Raw genomic sequence first — 25,153 nt, forward strand, 5'->3', positions numbered from 1 at the left:
CAGTCTGTAAGGTGCCACAAGTCTTACTGGAGGCACCCACGTTTGAAAAGGTTGGCCACAGACTCTGCATGTGCTGCTATTACCTTTATCTTTGGCAGGAAACCAATACGTCCACGCTTCTGCTCCAAGCTCCGGGGCTCCTTGACTTTCACGCCCAGATATTTCATGTAGGTGAGAATCACATACTGCATGGTTGAACTGCAAGACAAAATGAAAGAGAAAGAGGGAAACTGGTAAAAACTGAGTTTGGAAACCTCTTAATTAAGAAGTTTGTGTACAGAGGTTAACTCCTGATTTTCAAATTAAAATCCTTCTCTGGCATTGGGGCACCAATTCCTTTTGATATGACTCAGTCACAAGAGACCAGAAAACATCTTGCCCATCATAGAACCTGTCCCCTTGCAAGTGCAAAATATAGTCCCTGATACCTGCTGACTGATACATTCTCTGCAGCCGTGGTTCTCAACCAAGGGTACCTGTGCCCCCAGGAGTACCTAGACATCTTCAGGGGGTACATCAACTCATCTAAATGCTTACCTAGTTTTACTACAAACATAAAAAGCTCTAGCGAAGTCAGTACAAACTAAAATTTCATACAGACAATGACTTGTTTATACTGCTCTATATACGATACACCAAAATGTAAGTACAATATTTATATTCCAATTGATTTATTTTACAAATATATGGTAAAAAGGAGAATGTAAGTCATTTTTCAGTAACAGTGTGCTGTGACACTTTTGTATTTTTAGGTCTGATTTTGAAAGCAAGTAGTTTTTCAAATGAGTGAAACTGGGAGGTAACGCAAAACAAATCAGACTCTTACAAGGTGTACGGTAGTCTGGAAAGATCGAGAACCACTGCTCTGCAACATCTAGGCAATTATTCGGAAAATGTTTTCAGAAGTTCTAGAACAGTGAACATACTATTAATGCCACAATGCAGCTAAGCGTCAGCCACAGTAAAACTTGCCCTGATACAGTAGGGCTCCATCCAGACAGATCTCTGACAGAGAACACTTCTAGAATATGAAGTTTGCTGCTACAGCCAGCAGGGGGCTATCTTGTCCTGCTCAGCAAAAGTCAGACACGGAGTCAAGAGTCAGCACTTAGGTGAGGTGATCTTACTCCACATGCCAACTCCACAAAAATGGTACATTACCTCTTGTCCTCTTCCAGAGGCTGAGAAGTCATCCTGAAAGCGAGAGAGACAGGTTAAAGAACACAAACCACTCCCAACCAAACACTCTCACAGTCAAAATAATCCAGCACGACAGTACCTATTTGTATAATGCCTCCTCCTTGAATCTTGACAAATCCCAGCCAAACTCCATAGGGAGAAGCCAGCAGCTTTCCCCCCCACCCCCCTTTAAAATCAATTCTGAGGCTGCAAGTTTCTTTGAGCCAACTGAAAAAATTCTGGATCTGACACTCAAGATGCCAAGAACGGAAGCCCTGGAGCTGCTGTTTAATAAGTATTCCAGAAATAAGCAATTCCACCACAGACTATCTGGGGATATTTGCTCTGGATTCATTTTCCAGTGGCTTCCATTATACTGATGGGTAATCCAGCAGCTGCCAGAAGCAAACTAGGGAGGAGGGGAAAGGTGTTGACCCTGAGCTGTTTTCAGTTCTTAACTCCTTTGCTCTGCTCTCGTCAAGCCTTGAGTAGATAGAAGGCAGTCTGTACGTTACCCCCACATTCACACACACTGCTACTTACAACACCTCCTCGATTTTGGTAATTATCTGCTCTGCACACGCTCTCTCTCTCTCCAGCGTGATCCGGTCACGGACACGTTCTGCATCCAGCTTGGTCAGTTCATTTTCGGCCAGCGTCAATCCCATGCTACGCTTCTGTCTAAATAAGGAGAGAAAATAAGCGAATGAAATAACATACCTGGGTGATGTGAATAAGTGGCCTCCCAGCATTCAGAATGCTCGATGGTTCCTGTCCCACCTCTCCTACCAAAATGTTTTGTGGCCTTGGGAAAGTCACTTCACCTCTGTGCATCATTGGCCCAAGCAGTAAAGCAGCCAATACCATTTCACAGAGCAAGGCAGCTTCACAAACTGCAAATACAGCTTCATGAAACTGCAGCCTCTTCTGAGGTCAAGGGAGGCAGCCAGATTGCTGTACAATAAGCTGTGCCCCATATAGGGAGAGGCAGAGACGGGCAATAATGGCCAAGGAAGAGAGGAAGTCGGCTCTTAGCATTGTGCACTCAGTGTCTGTAACAATAAAGTGGGCATTTGAAGAGGCCAGGGCTGTCCTTCCAAGCAATCATAGATTACCACGGAATTGCTCTGACCACACACAGCAGAGGAACAAGTAAGCTCCAAAATTCTAGAGTATTCCCACAGTGACTTGCTAACATGGAGGATTCATCTAGGCCAAAGATGAACTACTAAATCCTGGAAGTTTGAACTTCCCGCTATATTAACAGAATGTTAACTTGGGGCAGGGATGAAATTTAGTGCTCAGTATGAGCTGCAGGAAAAAAAAGAATCTACATACCTGAAATCTTCCAGATGCCTCTGGACATCTGGATAGACTTTATCTTGCATAGTTTGGATATAATGGCGGTGCAATTCCTCTGGAATGAGTTCTGGCCTTCTTTTTTCTGCAGGTGAAGGGAGGAAGAAGAGGCAGGGTTTCACTTTAGAACACTATTAGAATAGTTACTCTGTACTAGGAGAAAGCCATTCACAAACTCTTCAGTCTTTGTAGCCGTGACCTTTTACCTCCTGCTGTCTACTATGTGAAAGTGCATTAAAGCGCCCACAGTGTTAGCTATACCCAATATCACACTAAAGAAATACAAGATGTAGGTGCCCATGCCTCCCATCTAGCGTCCTATACAAGAGCGTATAGAATGTTCTTCCCAATCAAACACCAACACGACCACCAACCTGTCTCTCCAAGTTTGACACACACTGTACAAATAGCAAACACACAGATGAAGAGACACCCACCGAGAGAGTTCTTTAAGAGATCCGTTAGGACGGTCTCAAACAGTAGGATCTATGCCAACGGACACTCCTTATAAAAAGGACCTTACCTAGATCTATACAAATTTCATCTGGAACAGGAACCTTCAGATTCTGAAAAAGAAAAGTAAATGTAAGAGTGAGACCATACATGACAGGCTCTTCTCTCCCCATAGGCTGATCACCTCTGAGCACTTGCAGGAGTCACAAAGACAATTCCCTCCACTCAGAACATATAGATTCTAAGGCCATTGTGAACACCGTGTCTGAACTCCTGTATAACACAGGCCATTGAATTTCCCCAAAATAAATTCCCACAGCAGATATTTAGATAGCACTGCACCATGGAAGTGGTTTCACCTTCCTCCAAGGCATGTGTACAGACCCCTGCTTCAGGCAGGGTATGAGATGAGCCTGTCCATGGGTCTTAACCATTATGGCCAAACAGAGGTTCCTCATCTTTGTAAAGAAATACACAAAATTCCCACATTAGCAACGGTCACTTCAATTTAAGCAGCAGAATCCAACTGTACTGCAATGGACGACTGCCCGGATTATCGCGGATGTCAAACTCATTCCATTTCCTATCAAAGAACACGCTGCTCGTGAATCAGGGGGTTTCCAGAGTCCTGAGGTTGTGGCCAGCTTTATTCTCTTACATTCAGTGCTGCGATTTTAACAAGGAACTAAAGTAGTTATAGGAGACAGATGGAAGAAACACCTCTGCCTGTGTACAGCCTTGGGTTTCTTTTCTGTTTTTTTTTTTTGTTTGGCGGGGCGGGGCGGGGGGGAGGGAGAGGGGGAGAAGAGATGGTTAGAAAACCAGGAGTAACTTTTTTTTAAAAATTATGTTTGAAAACTTACTTCAGTTTTCAGATTTCTGAGCATTGGTGGCAACGCTATGACAGCACAGTCAATTCAGCCATTTAGTCATTTCCGTTTACTCAACTATAAATAATGATCATACATTTTACACATGGCAGAAGTAAATCTCAACCCTGACAGACCACAAATGATAACCAATAGGGAAGCCATATATAATGTATAATGGCTGCGAGCAATAGATGAAACACTATGTAAACCTTCAGAAGTTTGAGGTGACTGGAGAGAAGGCTGTATCAGCTTTAATCCACAGCAACACACAGCACATTTCCGTAGTGTTTTTCATTGTGAAGCTCCAATTACACACACACACACACACACACACACACACAGAGCACCAATGAAATGCAGCACCTCTAGGTTGGAAATCACCAAATAATTGGAGTGCAGAATACTTTACAATATCTGCATAGAGTGGGGACCAAGGGGAGTTTTGGCCTACTCTTATGAAATGGCTCATGGGATCTTTCATGAAGAGACAGACAGTATTCTGGTATTTAAGACCCCCACAGGCAACAGCTTTTACCCCAGAAAACTAAAGGCTAGGTCTACCCCGCCTGGATACGAACAAAGGTTCCACAGTGCTTAGAGCATTTTTAAGATCTCTCCAGCACATCAGGATGAGAAAGGTAAAAATCAGTTTCTTGAATGCAATTGCAGGGGAGAAAAAGGGCACACCTGTCTTGGAACCTACCGCAGCTCGGTCCAGGAAGAACTGGTTAAACTCAAGGAAGACACGGCGAGTCTCTTTGGAGTTGGTCTGTTTGTACAAGTCCGTGTAAAGATAGCAGAGCTGGAGAAAAGAGAGAGAGAGAGAGAGAGAGAGAGTGAGAACTCTCCAGATTCTACCTGTGAATTTCCTCTCAAATGTTCAGAGGAGATAAGCCTCTCAAAACTCCAGTTACTGGCGAAGAACTTGCAACATGGCTGTGCTGAAAAGATGAATCAATACTTTTAGAGGCCATTTTATTTATTTGACATTTACTCAAAAGCCTGATGCACATTTGAGAGCTGCATTTTTCTCACTGCCAAAGCAGTGGTGACTCCAGACAACTCAGGCCAACCCCGTATATCTGGCCCAGCAGAACCATTCCAGAGTGACATCTTACCAGCGTTGCCGGGTCAAACTGGGACACCACATGATGCAGGAACACAGCCAAGTGAGCCGGGCGAGATTTCAGCAGCTCTATGTTCTGGAAACAGCTGCATTGCCCATTGATCTGTAAAGGCACAGACAGTCCACTTCAACTACACACAAAGGCCCGTGAGAAACCTGGAAGGCTTCATCCCAGTTGAATGGTTTCTCCTTTCTTTGGTAAGCAACAGAGCAGAACCAGCCTAATTCCACGACTCATGGACTGCCATTCTAGCCCTTCAGGAAGGGCTCAGCATCAGCCCACTTCCTGGTCTTTTCCATACAGTTTAGTACTTTAAAACACTTTCACACAAGACATATAATGGAATAGAATCAAGAGCAAATTACTATTAAAACCCTTCAGTACAAAGGTATTAGAAAAGATTTCTGCTGTAGCAACACTGCAGCTTACAAAAAGCCAATTAAAGCTAGGCAATACAATGAAGAAGATTAATTTCTGGTGAGGTTGAAGTTATGGGGGAAAAAGACGGGGTAACAAAATCAGACTATTTTTGCACAGACTCTGAAAGTGCCATTTCCCATTTGTTAGGGCCAACAGTGACAATGAATCCTTGCTTTTCTCTCTCTCTTTTTTAAGTTTACTAGACTAGCGCTGTCTGCTAACAATATGGCAGGACGTGGCCACAACTGAGGCATAAGGAAAGTGTTTAGATGTAGCTGTGCCCCATCCCAAAGAAATGGCTGTGTGACAGAAGAGCGAAACCCACCTGCTCCTGTTCAGCGTCAAAGTCGTCATCCTCTGCTCCGATGATCTGAGGTGCCAGGCGGGAGGAGGGACTCCCAATACTGGATTGAAAATCCTGGGGTGTTGAGAGTGGGGGAAAAAAAAATGCAATGAGCAATTAATGTCTCAGGGAAGGTTTCTCTTTGGCAACTGTCTATAAGGAGATGACGACAACATTTTCATTTTCAAGCAGTCACTCTTTTGGAACTCAATCTGGTCTTTAGCAGCTCCTTGTCCCATATTTCTCCCTCAGTGGGGATGTATTAGAGCTGGCTAATGGACAGACACCTTAGGTGTGACAGATAGTACAGTATCCTGCAATATCCTGGACAAACCTTACTGACTTAAGTTTAAATATTTTGGGAGTTCATTGTATTAAAAATGAAAAGGTTTATGTATAACAGAGTGGTTGTATGTAATTCCATGGTGGAGGGGGGACCATCGCCTTTCAGGATTTAAGAACAGTAGGGGTGGTTAACCAAATTCACTCAGGTTGTAACACATCCAGAGAGCTGTCATCACTTGGAGAGAAGGTCACCTATACTAGTTCAAATTGGACTCTCCAGGGACCAACAGAAAAAAGGATTTTTGTAAAAATAGTCTGAGTTTAAACTGACCCAGGCCTTCTTTCTGATGCAGCTAATGAACAGGACCTCTGGTCCAAGGAGGGCACCAATCCTAAGGGAAGGATTGGAAGGACTTTGGCCCATGAATGAAGGGGCTTGTTCTGAGCTGAAGCTGTGATGAACTTGTGACCACAGAAAAACCCCAGTGTGGAGTTTGAAGGACATTTCACTGGTCAGAGCCCTTGGAATCAGGGGGAGATCACTGGGAAGCTGATTAGCATGCGGGTAGGTTCTTTTATTGTTTAGACTTTTTCTGTAATGCGTTTACCTTAAGAATAAAGGTACCACTGAGCACTTTATAAGCAAGCACATTAACTGTGGCACTTACACAATTTACTGTCTGTGAGGAGAAAAGTAAAGCAGTCCAGCTTAGGCAGCCTGACTTTGCTGGGAGCTTAAAGTGTAAGCAGGGAGCTGTTCAGTCTGGTAATACCCCAGTCAGGAGGGAGAGAGTTGCAGGTCTCCCCCCATGCCCAAGAGAGCTGTCAGCCGAACAGCCTGGAGCCTACAGCTGGACCACAAGGGGGAAATGCAGGTTCCTGAATTGTGACATGAGGATCTTCCCCCTCTTAAGATAAGAATGCTCACAAAAGCCACAATTAGCAGGTTTCAAACCCATAGTCTATGTAGCCTGTTTTTGTACTCTCTGAATGTCACCCATCAAAGGGAGACTGCCTCCAACGAGGCACGCTGTGAGGTGGTATACGCCTAGCAACTTCTTTCTGCAAATGGTGGCTTTTGACTCGCAACAGTTCCCAAACAATAGTGGTTCACGTAGCACTCTCTTAAGAAGCCTGTTGAGAGCTGAAGGAGCATCAAGCTGACATATCACCAGCGGCGCACGCACCGCAATTGGGGACCCAAGTGAGAACTAACGGGAGAGAGAGGCATACCCCCTCAGAATTCTTCCTCGGGAAAGTTATTCATTCGCGTCACTAACGACTACTGCTGACCAACGTTTCTCTTTTCCCCATTCACAAGGGCATCCCCGATGGTCCCAGTCACACAGTGATTGAGTGTCCCAAGGCAAGAAAGCCTTCCTCCATTTAGGGTGGGGCTGAAGGAGTACAGACATAGGTGACAGCTCCTGCCATTTGAGAGACAGCTGTTTTACAGCAGATTACACACTTCTGATCCTTTAATGGACCCACTTTTAAACTCCATAAACATTTATTTGGCCAATTAAAGTTTCCTGCACAATTCTTAATTGCATTTTATTTTCTAAGGCAAAAATTCAATTTATGTTCAATTTAGACAACAGGGGGCAAAAAAAAAAAAGATTTTAATGGACTCAATACAGAAGCAGCAGCTGTAGTCACAGTGTGTGTTTTGGACTCACAGTATCTTGAATCTCACTCTTCTCTGGACTCTCCTCCAGGTAAATCCGTTCCTTCAGGCCACTGCGGGGACTCTGGGAAGTAAGGAAGGGCAATTTCTGGTGAGCGTCAGCAGACCCAGAAAAATAAGAACTGTAGAGTATGTTCTTGAGTAACAGACAAATTTCACATCGCTCAAATTCAGTGAACTGCTAAATAACTTTTCTTGCCTATTTCTGGCAGCTAAACCCTAAACAGACACCAACATACACACTATCTAAAACCAGTAACTTACTATGTTTCTAGGACACATGAAAGGAACTGAGTAAATTAATCTAATATTGACAGAATTTCTTTCATTACAAAGGCTACTACCTCAAATGGTAATTTTGCCCTGCCCAGTCCCCTTAAAATGCAGGTCTCACTGATGTTATATTGCAGTAGTTTTCAGCCTTTTTTCATTGGCAGACCTCAAACATTTCAAATGGAGGTGCGGACCCCTTTGGAAATCTTAGTCTGCATATCCTCAGGGGTCTGTGCATCACAGGTTGAAAACCACTATTATATTGCATAAAAACAAGAGGGAGTGAATGGACAATCTTGATCTTTTTTCTGGCCCCCGTTCCTTTAATTTCCAATTGCAGGTAGAAGCCCGCCCGGCTAGACTCCTACGTCATTGCTAATAATCAAGAAAAAAAAGGAGAGGGGCCAGGTGAGATTTTTCAAGCATCAAACAACAATACGATTCCCACTTTTCCCTGACACCCGCAAAATGAAAGGAAACCCATGCCACTGTTCCCTTAATGACAAAGGCCTTCCACCTAATAGGTGAAGATTTTGAAGCCTGTGAAAACAGAAGGCTATAATGGAAAGTCATTTGCTACCTTAACTATAAGGGGTGTGACTACCGGTGGCAGTCATAAAAAAAAAAAAACAGAAAAAAAACAAACCAAAAAAACAGGCCCCCTTCAAAGCTTTTCATTTCTTGGGCTCAGCTCCCTTGTAAGGGTGGTAGAACCCCATGGCTCACCATTCCCCTCTATAAATCAATTTTCAACTCTGCAAAGATTGTCTGTTTCAGGAGCTTTTGTCCAGAGTTTTTATCAAGTCTTCTTTCAACTTTACACTTCAGTGAGATTTTGTTAATATAAGCCTAAAACTGGAAACACAGATTACCTGATTTTGCATGACAGTTCTCTCTCATGGAAATCAAATTTACAAAACTATCAAAACCCCACACAACCCACTAGGACGTAGAAATCATCATACCCCCCAATATGAAGATCAGGAAACTGACCCATAAGTTTTATAACAGCCCCAGTCCCAACTCCCCGGTACTATCCAGGCAACACATTAATTAAGGGTTAAGTGCTAAAACAGTATAGCAATGGGGTCTTATTAGTACCTAGATAGTTAGCAGACTGATTAATAAAAGAAAAGGCTCTAACTACTGGTTAATGACTGATGTGTATCGGGTAGGAGTGATGCTTTTCCTCACACTCATGGCAACTTGCCCTGTGAGGCTGTCTGAGTCATTCTAACCACAAATGGAACATTAACGTGTTCTTCCAGATACTGTAGTTTGTCTCTCATTTCTGTAAGACACTGGCATTCATCTTTCTCAGCCTGGTAACAGGGAATGTGCCAGGAAAACCCAACCCTGAAAAACATGGTATTTTCCTTTCCCAGTGTCTCAGGGAAGACTGGCACTGCAAGCTTCCTCACAGCAGCGTCTTTGGTACATCCCTCAAAGCACTGTTCTAGTACTGTGCGTGTGCGAGAGAGAGAGAGAACATATGCATAACACACAGAGGACAAAGCTGTCAACCTAAAACCTATGTTGGGAAAAACAAACTCAAAGGGACAAAGGTGGAGCTTCTGAGCTACCCTATACTCACATCAGCAATGTCACTGTTTGGCCGGGAGCCATCACCACTGCTGTAGTCTATTTTGCTCAGCCCATCCCCACTCTCTGCTTCTACTTCACTGATCTGCAGTGACTCCGTCACAGATCTGGAGGACAAAACTCCATCCTAAGAAAGAGAAAATATATTAAGAGACTGCCCAAAGCAGGGCAATGAGATGAAAACCAGATGTTTAAGGAGTAGAAGAACACTTATGATGACAAAGCCCTGGCTGGGATGATTTAGTTGGGGTTGGTCTTGCTTTGAGCAGGGGGTTGGACTAGATGACCTCCTGAGGTCTCTTCCAACCCTAATCTTCTATGATTTTATGCCTCTATGATTAGCTCAAATTAGTTCAAAATTTTACGTCATCTGCTTGATCCATAAAACTCCAATTTAAAGTGGCGGGGGATACTTTTCTAAGAAACATCAAGAGCAGAGAGTGTTCATGTACAGCCTTACAACATGCAAGGGGGAAAAATTGGCTTCTACTGGTCAACTGGCAATGGGGAAAAATCCCTTCAGTAAAGACACTATTTTAGAGCTTCAAGTAATTTATTCTTAACTGTAAGGATATAAGAACATAACATAACAGCCATACTGGGTTAGACCAAAGGTCCACCGAGCCCAGTATCCTGTCTTTCAACTGTGGCCAACGCCAGGTGCCCCAGAGGGAATGAACAGAGCAGATAATGATCAAGTGATCCATCCCCTGTCGCCCACTCCCAGCTTCTAGCAAACAGAGGCTAGTGACACCATCCCTGTCCATTCAGGTTAATAGCCATTGATGGACCTATTCTCCATGAACTTATCTAGTTCTTTTTTGAACCCTGTTATAGTCTATAGGATAAATTTTACAGATTTCATTTCACTTTTACTTAAGATACAGAAACAAATTAGAGATCAAATCACTAACATACAATTATATCTTATTGCTTTAAACACAGCCTCCTTCAATCTCCTAGGACTCAGAGGAGCTGTGCACTATAACTTCTGATTAAATACAGTAATATTCACCATATACAGAACCTGTAAGTTATCAACTTTGTGAGCCTAATTGCAAATTTAAAAAAGCAGTCACTTATGCCTGCATCTTGACAGCTACAGAAAGTAGGCGGTGGCAAGTCTGCTTGTGGAAATTGGCAAGAACATGGGAGGGAACACCCTGCTCCCACACACATACAGCTGTCCCTATAGCATGTCCAGCTGGAGTTGACCGATCGGATTCTCAACACTCCCATTACCTGAGTAGAGCCTGTGGCTTTGGACAGCTGCTCTTGCAGCTGAGGGATGTGCTTCTTAGTTTCCTGTATCTCCTTAAGCAGTCGTGGGGTAGGTGTTCGGCTGTAATCTTCTTGCAAGGACTGAAAAGTTTAATGAGCATTTGGTGAGCTATCCCTGCAACACTGAGGCCTAGAGCTGCAGTCACTGACTCATCTTCATACCAGCAACATGTCTATGAAATACTAATTACAAATGCCATTAAATGGAATTATTTGTACACCCATTGCTGTTGCAACTGGGTGCTGCAGCACCTCTATTAATAGAGAGCTCCTCCCTCTTCTCCCTGACCTAACTAAGAAAAAACTCCCAGTCATAGCCATATTCAGACAGACATATTCACATAGTTGCTCAACTAAAGAGATACCTCTGGCTATGGTAGAAGGTGTCAGCAAATTCGGAGCTTAATCCTGAGAAGTGCTGCGCACCCACAACTCCTGTTTTCTCCAACAGGACTCTCAGATGCTCGCATCTCTCAGGATTAGACCAGAGGGGATGGGAGGCACATAGATGCCTCCCAAAGAGAAGACTTCCTCCACTCGTAAGCATTTAACTGTCAAGCATGAGCTCCTTGACAGGTCTCCGCTGTTGCGCTGGGATATAGGCACTCTCTTAGGCAGTCACATTACAGACCACATGGAAATTGATCAAGACCTTACTAATGAAAGATTCAATAGCTGGTCTCTATTTTCTTCAACTCTTCCCTCTGCAGGCCCAGCCCTCTCGTACCTGCAGCCGCTCCTGCTCTTTCTGCAGCATCTTTCTCAGAATCTCCACTTTCTGGTTGTGAACAATATTGTTCTCCTCCTGGGAAAAATGGAGAGAGGTTAATGAACTTGGAAAGGAAAATATGGTGATGCTCACTCACCCCCCATCTTAAATATAGGGTCTCTACAAACCTTTCCAAATGGGTTCATAAAAGTTTCCTCAGGTCACTATCCTACAGTGACTGTGTACACCCGCCTCTCTATCTGAACATAGCTGCCACAACTCTTTCTTAAAAATTATTCACCCAAACCAGTTACTCATTTTCTCATCCCTAAATGCTTGTGTTTCTTGCAACTGGATGCTAATAAATGTTATGGAATGGCAGCCATGGCTAAAGCCAGCCATAGTGCAAACATCCATCATGCAATTTTCTTAGCAAATCTCTAAGTGGTCGGCAGTGCCTCCCTGCTATTCCAGCCCTGCTCTCTCCACATAGACATGATGCTTAGCTGAATGGTAGTTTGGCCATTGGCAAGCGTCCACTATGAACACAAATTCCATCTGATCAAGAATGGAAAACAGGTCTCCCGAGACTGAACATTAGCATATTTTCCCATTTCACAACCAACCCTGCTCCCAAGGGCCCTTTGAATCTTACCTCCATCAGCACTGGGCTAGTAATCCTCTCTGTGTTTCCAGATGTGCCAGGTGAATGGGGAGATGTCATGATGGGAGACATATGCCCAAATACTGCTGGATCCACTTCAGAATCAGCTAATGGAATCTGGGACGACCCTGGTGGGCGCCCCTGCACAGTGAGAGCTACATAGGAACCCGCTGTGCAGAGAAAGAACAATTCTTATTTCACATACATTTACACTAGACTATTCATGGCCCTTTCTGTCCCCGAGACAAGTAGCAGACTACACTTCATCTGTTAATCTGTCAAATGGTGTTTACTCACACCAAAGAGCCTGAAAAAGCTGTTCGCTCCACTCCAGAGATTGCTTTTAAAACTTCAGGTAGCCAAAATCTATCAACATCAGTTAATCAGTGACAAAATACTTTTAGTCTGCTAGACAAATCTGTGTTTAGGATACATGTCTGTAGTCACCAAAAGAATTAAGATAGGCTACATTGGGAAGAACTAATAACATCTGTTTCCTGCATGAAGGAACCAGCCCAAACTCCACTATCCCTTTATGACAATCTACAGGAGATACAGCTTGAATGACAACTATTAGTCACATACAAAGGCACTGACACTTGAAAGGCAAAACAAGGGGAGATGCAGGAGATGGGTTGTGGTGGGGGGTAATTTCAGCCATTGGACAATGGTAGAAAAGAGAGCAAAATTCTATCTGCTGACGTATGATTAAACCTTTCCCCGCCCTTCAAAGAGATTTTGAACGCCACTTTACTATTTCTACTTTGAACGTACCCAGCACTATCAGACAGGTGGAATAATGGTCAACAGCACAGCTAGACTCCACTATTAACTACCTGACGGCTAAATTGGTAGTCTGACCTCTTAAACAGTCATCCCTTTAATGGTTTCAAGAAGTACATTGAAAATAAGCAATAGCCTGCATTAACTTACACTTTATCAGCTTCACCACATCCCCATGGTTTGAGTTTGTTACAAGAGTCCCATTCACCTGGGTGGGGGGGGAGAAGAGAAGAGGAAGAGCATTAAACTTTTTGGTCTCTGACCTTGGAGAAACTGCTCTGTCGTGTCTCAACACAAACTCGGAGAAAAGCAACTAGACTCATGTTTGCTCTCACTTTCTTCATGCCCTTTAATGTACTAACAGGCTACTCCCACCTTTGGATGTCACGCTACAGAGAAAATCTGATAAGCCCTCCTTCTCCCTGTAAACATGTTAAAAATGCAGTGTTGGTTTGAAAGGAGAAATACGATGCTTCCCCTATGCTGATGAATCTCTTGCACAGGGAAGCAGAGGCCCAGTGCACTAGAACAAATCTTGTGAAGAAAACAGCAGGGAAGCAGAGTTAAAAAAAAAAAAAAAAAAAATCTAGCCTTGGCTCATTTAACTCACTAGTTAATTCACTGGGGTTGAAATTCCAGCTGGACCAGAGTCAGTGGGAGTTTTGCCATTGACTTCAATGGAGGTAGGATTTTTGCACTGGTTCCCTGGAGGATTTCACAGCCAAATACCTAGGTTTCTTATTTGTTTGTGACCAAAAGGAAGCCTGGATTTAGAATACAGGGGGGGAAATCAAAAAGTGTGTTCCAATTTACAGCTAAGTATCATTGGCTCTCCCTCTCCCACTCGCCACATTTACTGGCCTTTCACGGTTATGACACAGTTACTGGCTAGTATTGAAATAGGAAAATAGATTTCTCAGATCTAGAATATGGTAGTAACTGCTATTAACTTTTGACAAATGCAGATATTGTAATGGGGACTCCTGAACTGCACATTTCTCTAATGCACATGATCCATTTAACTGATTACACTAAGCACCCTTACCTTGATGATTCGATCACCTGTCTGCACTCCAGCCCGCATAGCTGCTCCATCTAGAGAAGGAGAGAATTAGTCATTTACAATTATATCCAGTAATTTTCCATTTCAGTGACGAGAGAAACATCATCCTATTTCTAACCCTGTACAAAAACCATTCCTCTCATACATGCCCTCACCCCCCCTCCACTCCCCCAGAACCCAGGTATCCACAGATTACTATCTCATGAGTCTCCAGATTCCAGGAGTTATGGTTTCACCTGATTGCAGGTGACACATCATTATCACAATCCCACAACATTATAAACACAGACCTCATTTATTTCCTGGCCTGCACAGGATATGAAACTGCTTCTGATTAGTTCAGACACTGGAGAGGGGAGGCCCCATGCAGTGCAGCAATGCAATGCTACCCTTGTCCTCATGCATCTGATCATCCATCTGTGATGACTACAGCTCCCTGCCCTGGAGGATTACTTTTAGAATCTTCTCCCTACCCCTCTCATGCTCCTCTGCCCTAGACAGAAGCCCTGTGCACTACTGTCTGCTAGCATATTTAGCAAGTTAGCTTACCTTCTTTGACTGACTGCACAAAGACTGGATTGTCTCCACTAACTGTCAGCCCAAATCCATTTTCATCCCGCTGGATAATAACACAACGCTGAACGAGACCTGCACAAGTAAGGTGGGGAAAGGGGAGAAAAGAGAGGGGAAAAATACAAAAAAAGACACAAGCTAGGCATCAGTCCACAAACTTATCTTGCTAGAACACTGCAAAACACTGAGTGAAATCTGTGCTAGAAGAAACAAATAGGGCATCAGTCCAGAAACAAACAGATACGTATGTCAAGACAGGTCAAGCTCACTGAATTGGTTACACGACAGAGATCTATAGCAGAGATGCTGACAGTTCTGCCACATCAGACGAGACTGGAGGTAAAAGCAACCTTTAAGAAAAGCAACTATGAACACAAATCATTGTGCACAATCGCCCTCTCCCCACCCCAATAATTCCCTGTACACCACCTGTATCTGCCATAATTCTCTAGGCACCTGACAAACAAAGAGTACCAAATAATATATTTACATATGACCAAATTAACACAGACACCCCCACAGATAGCTCAAACTAAAGTCAGCAGACTGTGCTGTAAACTTTTACAAATCAAAACAAGTCTTCATAGAAACATAGGGCAGGCAGGAACCTTCAAGGTCATCTAATCCCTCCCTCCATGCTAAGGCAGGAGCAAGTAAACCTAGAGCAGTGGTTTTCAACCTGGGGTCTGCAGACCCCTGTGTGTCCACAGACTAGGTCTAAAATTTCCAAAGGGGTCTGCACTTCCATTCAACATTTTTGGCGGGTCTGCAAAGGAAAACAGGTTGAAAACCACTGACAAGTGTTTGTCCAACAAGTTCTAAAAAACCTGAAAATGATGCAGATTCCACAACTTCCCCTGGTAGCCTATTCCAGAATTTAACTATCCTTCTAATTATAATGTTTTTTTCTAATGTCTAACCTAAACCTCCCTTGACGCAGACTAAGGCCATCACCTCTTGTCCTACCTTCTTCGCTGGATGTAGAGAACAATTGGTCACCATCCCCTTTGTATCAGCCCTTAACATTTTTGAAGCCTTATCAGGTTCCCCCCTTCAGTCTTCCTTCCTCAAGACTCAATGGGCTCAGTTTTGTTTTGTTTCTAACTTTTCCTCACAGGTCTGGTTTTCTAAACCTTTTATCATTTTGGTTGCTGTCCTCTGGACTCTCTCTCCCATTTGTCCACATCTTTTCTAAAGCATGGCGCCTAGCATCGGACACAGTACTCCAGCTGAGGCCTCACCAGTGCCGAGCAGAGCGTGAGGATTACCTCCCATGTCTTACGTACGAGAGGTCCCTTAATACACTCCAGAATATTGGCCCTTTTTGCTAATTGTTGACTCGTTCAATTTGTGATCCACCGTAACCCCCAGATCCTTTTCAGCAGTACTATCCCTCACACAGCCAGGTCGTCCCATTCTGTAGTTGTGCATTTGATTTTTCTCTCCGAAGGGAAGTCCTTTGCACTTGTCTTTATTAAGTTACATCTTGCAGATTTCAGATCAATTCTCCAATTTGTCAAGGTCTTTTTGAATTTTAATCTTGTTCTCCAAAGTGCTTGTAACCCCCATTTGCAAACCCCACTCCACTCTCCAGGTTCTCTTTGTTCCCCTTTTTAAATATAGGTACTATGTTTGCCATTCTCCAGTCCTTTGGGACCTCACACATCCTCCTTGAATTCTCAAAGATAATTACTAACCATTCTGACATTGCTTCACCTAGTTCCTTAGGTACTCTAGCATGAACTTCATCAGGTCATGCCCATTTAAATACATTTTAGTAATCTAAATATCCTTTATCCTGTTCTTTCCTTGTTTCATGCCTCTCTGCAAACCAACTACCCTACCTCTGGAGCTGAAGAATCCCATGGGGTTATTCAACAGGGCAGAGACAGGGCAACAGCAGTAAAGGCATAAGCCATGTCTATTTTGGCCTGCCAGCACTCGGAAACTAGTAATATCCCATTTCCCATTGAGTGGCAGTGATCCCGTGATCAAAGCAAAGGGCCAAAAGCTAGGAAATTCTAATCTCTGCTCTTCCTTCAATTTGCCGCGAGACCTAGGGCAAGTCACCTACTTGTGCTGTGGCTTAATGTCTAAATCGGCAGAGTAGGGATATAAATACTGCTGCTGAGATTAATTTGTTTACGTTTGTACAGCATTTTTTTGGAGTTAAAGTGCTATGGACGTCTAGTGTTCTCTTGGAAATGGAATGAAGAAAAACCAGACACTTCTTTCACAGGTGAGAGGGAAGCGGCCCATTCATTCCTAGTTTTCTCTGCTCTGAGTACCAATTCTTGCTAATTGTGGTGAGAGTCTCCAATAAGGACACCTGCCCACTGAACCCAAACTCATTTTATATACTCCACTGAACAACTTTAGATTACTAAAGAGATGAGCTTCATCACATTTGTGAGCTTGCAGTCAAAGGTTCCATATCCCTCCCATAGCCAATCCTCTGAGCTATCCACCACCCTTATTAGTTAATATATAACTAATAAACAACAACCAGCAGCTCTTTGTATTAGACTACATAGTCTTTGTGGTAGAAAGTGCGTTCCCTGAATGTTCGTACACTGAATAGCACAATAGGGCCCTACTCTGATGGGGGACTTTAGCACTTAGTGTCATACAAATCATCTTTAAAGCATTTTACACTCCACCAGTTAACAAAACAAGGGACCATCCTTATTTCCAAACATTCATTCTACTTGTTCATTTACGCAGCGACACCAGGCAAAACTCTTCTGCTACAGGGAGCCAGTGGGGGGAGATGGGAGTTTCTTTTCCAGCATCATTCAGTGTCCTAAGGTTGTGGATATTTCTTGTGGGGAGGGAAGGAAGGAAGGAAGGAATAAATAGGGCGATGAAAATATTATCCCAGTAGGAATTCTGTTGGAAAGGATGAGTGGTAGTAGGGTGTGAAGGAAACCTTGGACCCGATCCTGGTCTCTCGCCACTTTTTACACCAGCGTAGCTATACTAACTTCCCTGGGAGTTACTAATGTAAATGAGGAGTATAATCAGAACACGCTCCGCCCTGTATTGTCTGTGGTGCCAGAACCACTGCAGCCTTCTACTCACATCACCATCTAGCAACAAATCTTTCCCTCCACCCCAAAGCCAAAGCCCTTATGTTTTCCTCAGTGACAAGCAGCAAATTGATGGAATGGGACCAAGAGAGGGGGGATGAGAAGCAGGGCTAAAGAGAAGCACTGAGCTTTACACCCCACATTTACTTCCGTGAAAGAATATCCCTTTCTTTCGCTCACCTCCAATTTCTCTACATGACCAATCTTCTCGCAGCCTCACTTCACAAGAATGATGCCCCAGGGCAGGGTGTAGGAGAGGGAACCTGTGCTATTTCAAACAAACAGCTCTTTTTAAACTCTGCTGCCAGACCTTCAGGTTTTATGAAAACAGGTAGTCTTTCTACGAGTAAGAACCTTCCCAGTTTAAAGGCACAGCATAATCTTGTCAATGCATTGTCCCTTTATTTCCTGCATGGGTTGGCTTTTATTTCTAGAATCAATAATACTGGAGATGGTTCTACTGAGGAGTTTTCTCGCCAACTTAACCTGGTGCCAAATGCAGAGTAATACATAAGGGAGCGTAATACGCTACCTGAGAGCTTCTTCCTGACATGTAATTTACATCCCAAGATGGTCTTCTTTGGATTTTACAGATACAGAACAAGCCAGCAGATGAATGGCAGAGGAGTCCAATTAGGACCACAGCGGTCAGAATTTATTAATCACCATCTCCTCCCTACAACCATTCACAGAGAAAGGTGCTCCTGATCCTTTCCCTAATCTTAAGTAGAGCTCGACATTAAACCGGAACTCGAGTCTTCGCTTTGAGTACTGGATATCCCACAGCTAGCTGACAAAGGTACCAATATCACATGTGCTGGAAACAAAAAACTGATCCCATGATCATTCTTTATGGGGTTTCTTGTATGTTCCTTTGAAAGACCTCATACTAGCCACTGTCAGAAAGGATCCTGGACTACCCTGGTCTAACCCAGTTTATCTATGCCTGTGCCAGGGAGGGGAACAAGAGCAAGACTCGACTGCATTGTTTCACTCTGCCCTGGCAGCAAGAAAGAATAACCATGTAAACGTTGGTCATTTGTTCACTTCTATTAATTAAAATACATTAAACTTAAACAGCTGAACTAGGGAGTTTTAAGAAAACATTGTTATTCTGTTCTTGACTCCTGCACCTCTGTTCTTATGAAACTGAGATCTCGTAACAATATGCAATCTTGCATTGGATACTTAATCCAGTGGCATACAACTTTGATGATCTGGAGAACTGTGACTGACTGGAGTTATGAAAAACCACACCCAAGACATGTTGCTGGTTGTTTTCAAGGAGCTTTGGCACTCTTGTGACTTAGTATCACAAATTCATGAAATATCATAATGGAAATGTTGCAATGAAATATCAGAGCAGCACACCTTGATTATGTGGAGTCTGTAGATTCAGTGCGACACAGAAAGAGCAACAAGTTAATAATTAAGTGGCAGCCCTCAGTCATCTCTCCTGCCTTTATAGAATTCATTCCAATCCTTGATGTTTCTATTTCCTTAGTAGGAGTCTATGCTTGTAAAGGTGTCTTGAGACCTCTTGTGGGAGACCTCACTTTGCAGTCTCCATCTTTCCAGCCAAGGACCAGGTTGTACTGTAGATCAATAATTACATTTTATCACCAAGGGAACACCTTGCATCCCTCAACAACCGACCTTAATCCCACTCTAAGCCAGCAGGGGCAAGAAGTGAAAATTAGTCTGAGCTGGGGAATGAAGAGGTGTCACCTTAACTGTGATTTCCGTATTTAATTTCATATTATGCAGTCCCCAGTGGGGACTTAAGTTCTAAAAGGACAAAATTAAGAAAAAATCCCTTCTCATATCCATTACAGAGACTGGGGGGGGGGGGGGCGGGGGGGTTGGGGGAGGGAGGGAGAACAACAACAAAAAAACCTATTGGGCTCTTGGCCTTAGGCCATATCATCTCAAGAAATTCATATTTTACTTACACAGGTTTGAGCTCGACCCATATTAGAAATGGAGAGTTCCAAGGAAAGCCTAGACACTAGCCATTCCGTAGGTGGCACTTTTCCCTCTGATTCATTACCGGACCAATACCACAATGCTAGGAAGGGCTGTGATTCTGGAGGTGCGGTCTCCTGGACAACAGGAAGAGTCAAGGTCCTAGCTTTTCATGGTGACGGACATTTCATGGTACTTTTAAGGGTGTTTGACCTCTGACTGTTTGAACAATTACTTTCTGACTGAAGAGGTTATTCTTAATTTCCCCTCCTACACATTATTATACATGTGAAAGACTGCATGAACAGAACAGCTCTATTTCACCACCCAGGAACAGTCAGCAGTGAGTCTGATCCATTAGAGAAACTCTAAAGTGCTTTGGGATCTTTAAGTGTTAGTTATTACTTGAGCTGGTTGGGAATTTTCTGTCTGTCTGATTTTCTGATGGAAAATGAAGGGGGTGGAGGGGTCAGCAGCAAATCAATATTTTTCCAAATTTTGAATATTTCACTTTTTAAACTGACCCCAGAAGTTTCATTTTGAATTGGTTCTACATAACATTAAACTGTATTTGCCTATCAGCACATTGCTTTACAGGAGTTGTAACAGTCCTTCAGGAAGCCCAGTCCACAGGCGAGAATGGGAGTCTGAACTACATCTTCCATAATGCATTGCAGATTTCCCTCAGACTGAGTGGTGGTCATGGGAGTGACATGTCGCTGGGTGCATTATGGAACTTGACCCATAAGGGAAAACGACTCCCATGTTGCAATGTACCACAGTGGAAAAATGCAGTTTTATATTGAACAGATTTAAAACGAAGTGTTTCAGGTCAGTTCAACAAACCGAAACCAGCCATTTTGATCAAGAATTATTAAATGTTTTGTTTCAATCAAAAAATGGCAACAAATTCTGAATTTCCTTTCCACGCAAAATTTTGAAATGTCAACCTTTTGTCCCAATTTGCAATGACAACAAATGTTGGAATGTCCCACAGGATGGAAGTTTCAAATTTTACTCAACTCTAGTTATTACTTCAATGTATGGGTTCTTCACACAAATACTCCGAGATCAGAATTGTTCAGAGATTCTTCTATTCATCGGAAACAGAAGTCATTCTTCCAACTCACATGGAAAGGTTAGTGCAATATATAATGTCTTGATAAGACTTGGTATCAATGGCATTAAAGAGCATTCACAATTTGCGCCTGGATATCCTTACTATATACAGGCCTGGAACTTTTAATCATTACAAATAGGAGCATCTGCTTCCCTGGAAACAGCACATTCAACCCCTGTGGCTGAGTGCCTCATTACACTCCAAGCCATTTCTGGCCATTTTAAGTGCAATGACGAGGGGTTCCCAAGTGTCCTTTCAAGGCCTCACTGTCTGGAAAAACAGTAGCTGTGTCAAAGCCACAAGGGCTTTATGGCTCCCTACACTGGCATCCCATAGAATCGAATCAAGCTTCAAGGTCTCAGACCTTAACTTCAAAAGCGCTCCATGGCTTGGCCCCAGGATATCTGAAAAATCTCAAGCAAAGACCGTGGTCGACAATTTCGCTCCCCGGCACGATGGAACTGTCGACGATAAGAGTAAAGCTGGTCTGTGCAGGAGACAGAACTTTCTCCAGGGATGGTCTAGGACCGTGGAATGAACCTGTCCAGGGACCATCACAAATCTCATTAATTTACACTCCTGGTGCAAGGTGCATTTCTTTGACCTTGCCTTCTCTAATGAAAACAAAGCAACACGTACGGTTGTATAAATAAGTTTTAAAAAGACACCACCAAAACAAGACACTCCACTGCACACCCTTCTCCCTTGGGGGAGAGGATAAAAGAACAAACAAGACGTGACAGATGTGTAGTCACGTGGCTTAATGCACTACTGGAAAGTGCTCAGATAGCACAGTGACAAGCATTGCATAAAAACCCTATACCAAAAAAAAACAAACAAAAAAAAAACAACCCAGAACAGAAAAGATGGGAGGGACTAACGTGAACAAAACAGGAAGAGTGAAGAAAGAAGAATCCTCCAGGGCTCCATCAGGGACATAAGGATAGAAACTCTATTTTCAAAAGAAAATGAAATGAAACAACCTTCACATCCTAAGAGTGGGAATGAGGAAATTAATACTCAGTGGGTCTAGTCCGCCTTATGGAGCAATGACCTGCAAGAATGCCCACATCATTAAATGTACAAGAAAAGATATTTTGTGGAAGAAAAAAATTAAAAAGGATGTAAAGAGAATTCTCAAGATCACAAAAACTATTTGCCACAAATTAACTGAAAAATTAACTAAGCTAGCTGGCATTGAGCCCAAGATCCTGATTGGTAATTTTCGATCTAAAAGCAGTTTATATGGACTAAAGTTACACTCCATGAAAGAGACATGAGATATGCCAAAAGATTCAGCTGCATTATAATGGCACTAAACAGTACTGAGATACAGTTCTCAGACCACACTGGGAATCTTTTACTCTCATGTTCACAACTTCACTGAATACACAGACAGGAGAAGGGTAGCTGGATTTATGAAACAGAAAGTTAAACATTTTAAGTTTGCTCGATCACAATCAATTTCTAGTCATTAGACTGGTGTTGCCTGCCTAATCCCCAACCCACTGAAAAGAGTTGCTCAAGGACCTTGGCTTATTGCTACTTCAAATAAAAATGTCAAGAGTTACAAAGAACACACATATATTAAAGACACACCTCATTTTCCTGTTGCCACTCAAGATATTTCTATTACTAAGCGCCCAATGGCAAGCCAGTTACTAGCAAAAATATATATATTAGTGCAGTATTTCTGCTTGTAGGCTCTTAAAAAGTTTGGTCCCATCAGAGCAAACAGCAGGCTTCTCCACACGTATCACAGGGCTGGGGAAGATAGAGAGAGAAGTGAGAAGGTAGGGTGAGGTCTAACACAGCAAAAGGCCACTGGAAAGGAAGGAGGACTGGAAACTGTTCTCCTGGCTAGCTCCTGGCCACAGACAGAGCATCTGCAGGAAATTTTGGCGGAAGTGAAGGCTTAAGTCAGGAAGTCATCTTTCTCTATGAAGACTGAAAAGCCAGGACATTGCACAGAGTGAGCAAATAGTATAAACACAGATACATTCCACTAGGCATACCAAACATTTCCTGTAATTAACAGGGAACAGTCTGACTATGTGACAGTTAAGCAGCTTAAGAAAAAAGTTAGTTGAGGTTCAAGGTATTTGGATATGGCCAGCATGGCTGCCGGGTCACTAACTAGCCAGCGTTCACTATGGAGAAGCCCTGGCTAGCTAGGAATTGGTAAAGGGTTCCACAGCATTAGTTTGTCAGCAGGAACATTCTAAAATGCTTATGTTTGGTCTTCAGGCAAGTCGTTTCCTTGTTCCTTCCTTCTGGAGATGACAGATATACAGCAGGGCAGGCCTGACCCAACATCAGCTTCCAGCTGCACCGAAACAGCCCATACTCTCTCAAGACCAGATTCAGATCCCTAAGCAGGACCGCCCCGGGGGGGGAGGGGCGTGCAAGTGGGGCAATTTTCCACAGGGGCCCCCACGAGAGTTTTCGGCAGCACTTCAGCAGCGGGTCCTTCAGTGACGCCAACACACCCAGAGTGAAGGATCCGCCACCGTTTCTTCTGCTTCGGCAGCAATTTGGCGGCGAGGGGTCCTTCCGCTCCATGTCTTCGGCGAAGTGCTGCCAAGACCCAGAGCAGAAGGACCCCCACTGCCGAAGACTCCAGGCCCCCTCAATCCTCTGGGGGGCCCTGTCTCTAAGGAAGGTGGTGCGGCAACCTGGGAAATAAGTTTGTCTCAGCTTATGAACGTTCTGTTTTGTGAAATGTTTATGATTTGAACTTTTTCAGTGTGTATGAGAGCCCCCATTTTGGTAGCAGAAACAGACTGTCTGAGCAGCTGAAATAGGGCCATCAACACTGCACAGTTCTATCCTGACGGGACACTAGGATTGCTACTGGCAGAGCCACTGACGTAGCAACCTCTGCCTGAAAGGAAATAGTGAGGGGTCAGAACATGGAAAATTCTCAGTGGAAGAACTGAAAAGGTGTCTCCAACTGCTTTTAAAGGGACTGGCTTCTTGGCTTAGTGTGTGTATCAATTTCCAAAAACAAGAGACAGGGAGGTTGGTGGCAGGCGGGGCATGCCTTTCCTCATGGGGGTGGGAGGGACGGATTGTATTCTGGCATTTGTTTTGCATAGATCTGTAACTCTCCTGCCAAGACTGAAGTAAGAGTCCATTGAAAGATTCCTGTGCAAAGCCTGTGTTCCTTACTTTGCGTACCATATGTCCCCAAAGAATTAAACTACAAATCAGAGCGGCCACAGGAGGGGGAACTCCGGGGAAGCATGCACAAGCAACTCTGAGGTTTGGAAAGTCTCGGTACTGCTCTTGGGACTAGGGCAATTGCACTGCAGAGAGCCAAGTCCCAAGGAAGGGTTTCAGGTAGGGAGTCTGCACCCTGACGTATTCCCCAGAGGCTCAGAGCTAGAGACAGTGCCTGGGCTCTGCCCAGGCAGCTCCAGCTCACTTGGAAGCATGCAGGATCCAAAGGTTGGTCCACTTATTACAGTCGGGTGACTGTCAGTACAGAGCCTCAGCTAGGTCAAAAGAAAAGGAGTACCTGTGGCACCTTAGAGACTAACCAATTTGAGCATAAGCTTTCGTGAGCTGCAGCTCACTTCATCCGATGCATATTGTGGAAAATACAGAAGAAGATGTTTTTATACACACAGACCATGACTATGCCCACATATCTATTCAGGGGACACCATCACAGGGCCTAATAACATCAGCCACACTATCAGAGGCTCGTTCACCTGCACATCTACCAATGTGATATATGCCATCATATGCCAGCAATGCCCCTCTGCCATGTACATTGGGCAAACTGGACAGTCTCTACGTAAAAGAATAAATGGACACAAATCAGATGTCAAGAATTATAACATTCATAAACCAGTTGGAGAACACTTCAATCTCTCTGGTCACTCGATTTCTGATCTCAAAGTGACTATCCTTCAACAAAAAAAAACTTCGAAAACAGACTCCAACGAGAGACTGCTGAATTGGAATTAATTTGCAAATTGGATACAATTAACTTAGGCTTGAATAGAGACTGGGAATGGTTGATTCATTATAAAAAGTAACCTATTTCCCCTTGTTTATTCCTTCCCCGCCCCCCCGAACTGTTCCGCAGACATTCTGGTTAAACCCTGGATTTGTGCTGGAAATGGCCCACCTTGATTATCATACACATTGTAAGGAGAGTGATCACTTTAGATAAGCTATTACCAGCAGGAGAGTGGGGTGGGGGGGGGGGGAGAGAAAATCTTTTGTAGTGATAAACACCCATTTTTTCATGGTCTGTGTGTATAAAAGCCATCTTCTGTATTTTCCACAGTATGCA

The 25,153-nt window shown here is 43.5% G+C and overlaps 1 protein-coding gene across 5 annotated transcripts in view; it reads right to left on the bottom strand.

Moving 5' to 3' along the window:
- Positions 1–25,153, bottom strand: part of ARHGEF12 (Rho guanine nucleotide exchange factor 12) — a 102,474-nt gene that overhangs the window by 34,556 nt on the left and 42,765 nt on the right. For all 5 annotated transcript variants that reach the window (XM_077839909.1, XM_077839908.1, XM_077839910.1 and 2 more), the window contains 16 exons: positions 14,650–14,748; positions 14,083–14,132; positions 13,188–13,245; positions 12,246–12,424; positions 11,609–11,686; positions 10,843–10,962; positions 9,593–9,727; positions 7,718–7,789; positions 5,736–5,828; positions 4,982–5,092; positions 4,567–4,665; positions 3,062–3,104; positions 2,518–2,623; positions 1,723–1,860; positions 1,162–1,194; positions 84–198 (listed from right to left, as the gene is read on the bottom strand). In XM_077839909.1, coding sequence (XP_077696035.1) covers positions 84–198; positions 1,162–1,194; positions 1,723–1,860; positions 2,518–2,623; positions 3,062–3,104; positions 4,567–4,665; positions 4,982–5,092; positions 5,736–5,828; positions 7,718–7,789; positions 9,593–9,727; positions 10,843–10,962; positions 11,609–11,686; positions 12,246–12,424; positions 13,188–13,245; positions 14,083–14,132; positions 14,650–14,748 — 1,529 coding nt within the window. The remainder of the gene's footprint in view (positions 1–83; positions 199–1,161; positions 1,195–1,722; positions 1,861–2,517; positions 2,624–3,061; positions 3,105–4,566; positions 4,666–4,981; positions 5,093–5,735; positions 5,829–7,717; positions 7,790–9,592; positions 9,728–10,842; positions 10,963–11,608; positions 11,687–12,245; positions 12,425–13,187; positions 13,246–14,082; positions 14,133–14,649; positions 14,749–25,153) is intronic.

The sequence above is a fragment of the Eretmochelys imbricata genome, chromosome 22 (genome assembly GCF_965152235.1).
Source record: "Eretmochelys imbricata isolate rEreImb1 chromosome 22, rEreImb1.hap1, whole genome shotgun sequence".
Classification (NCBI taxonomy): Eukaryota; Metazoa; Chordata; order Testudines; family Cheloniidae; genus Eretmochelys; species Eretmochelys imbricata.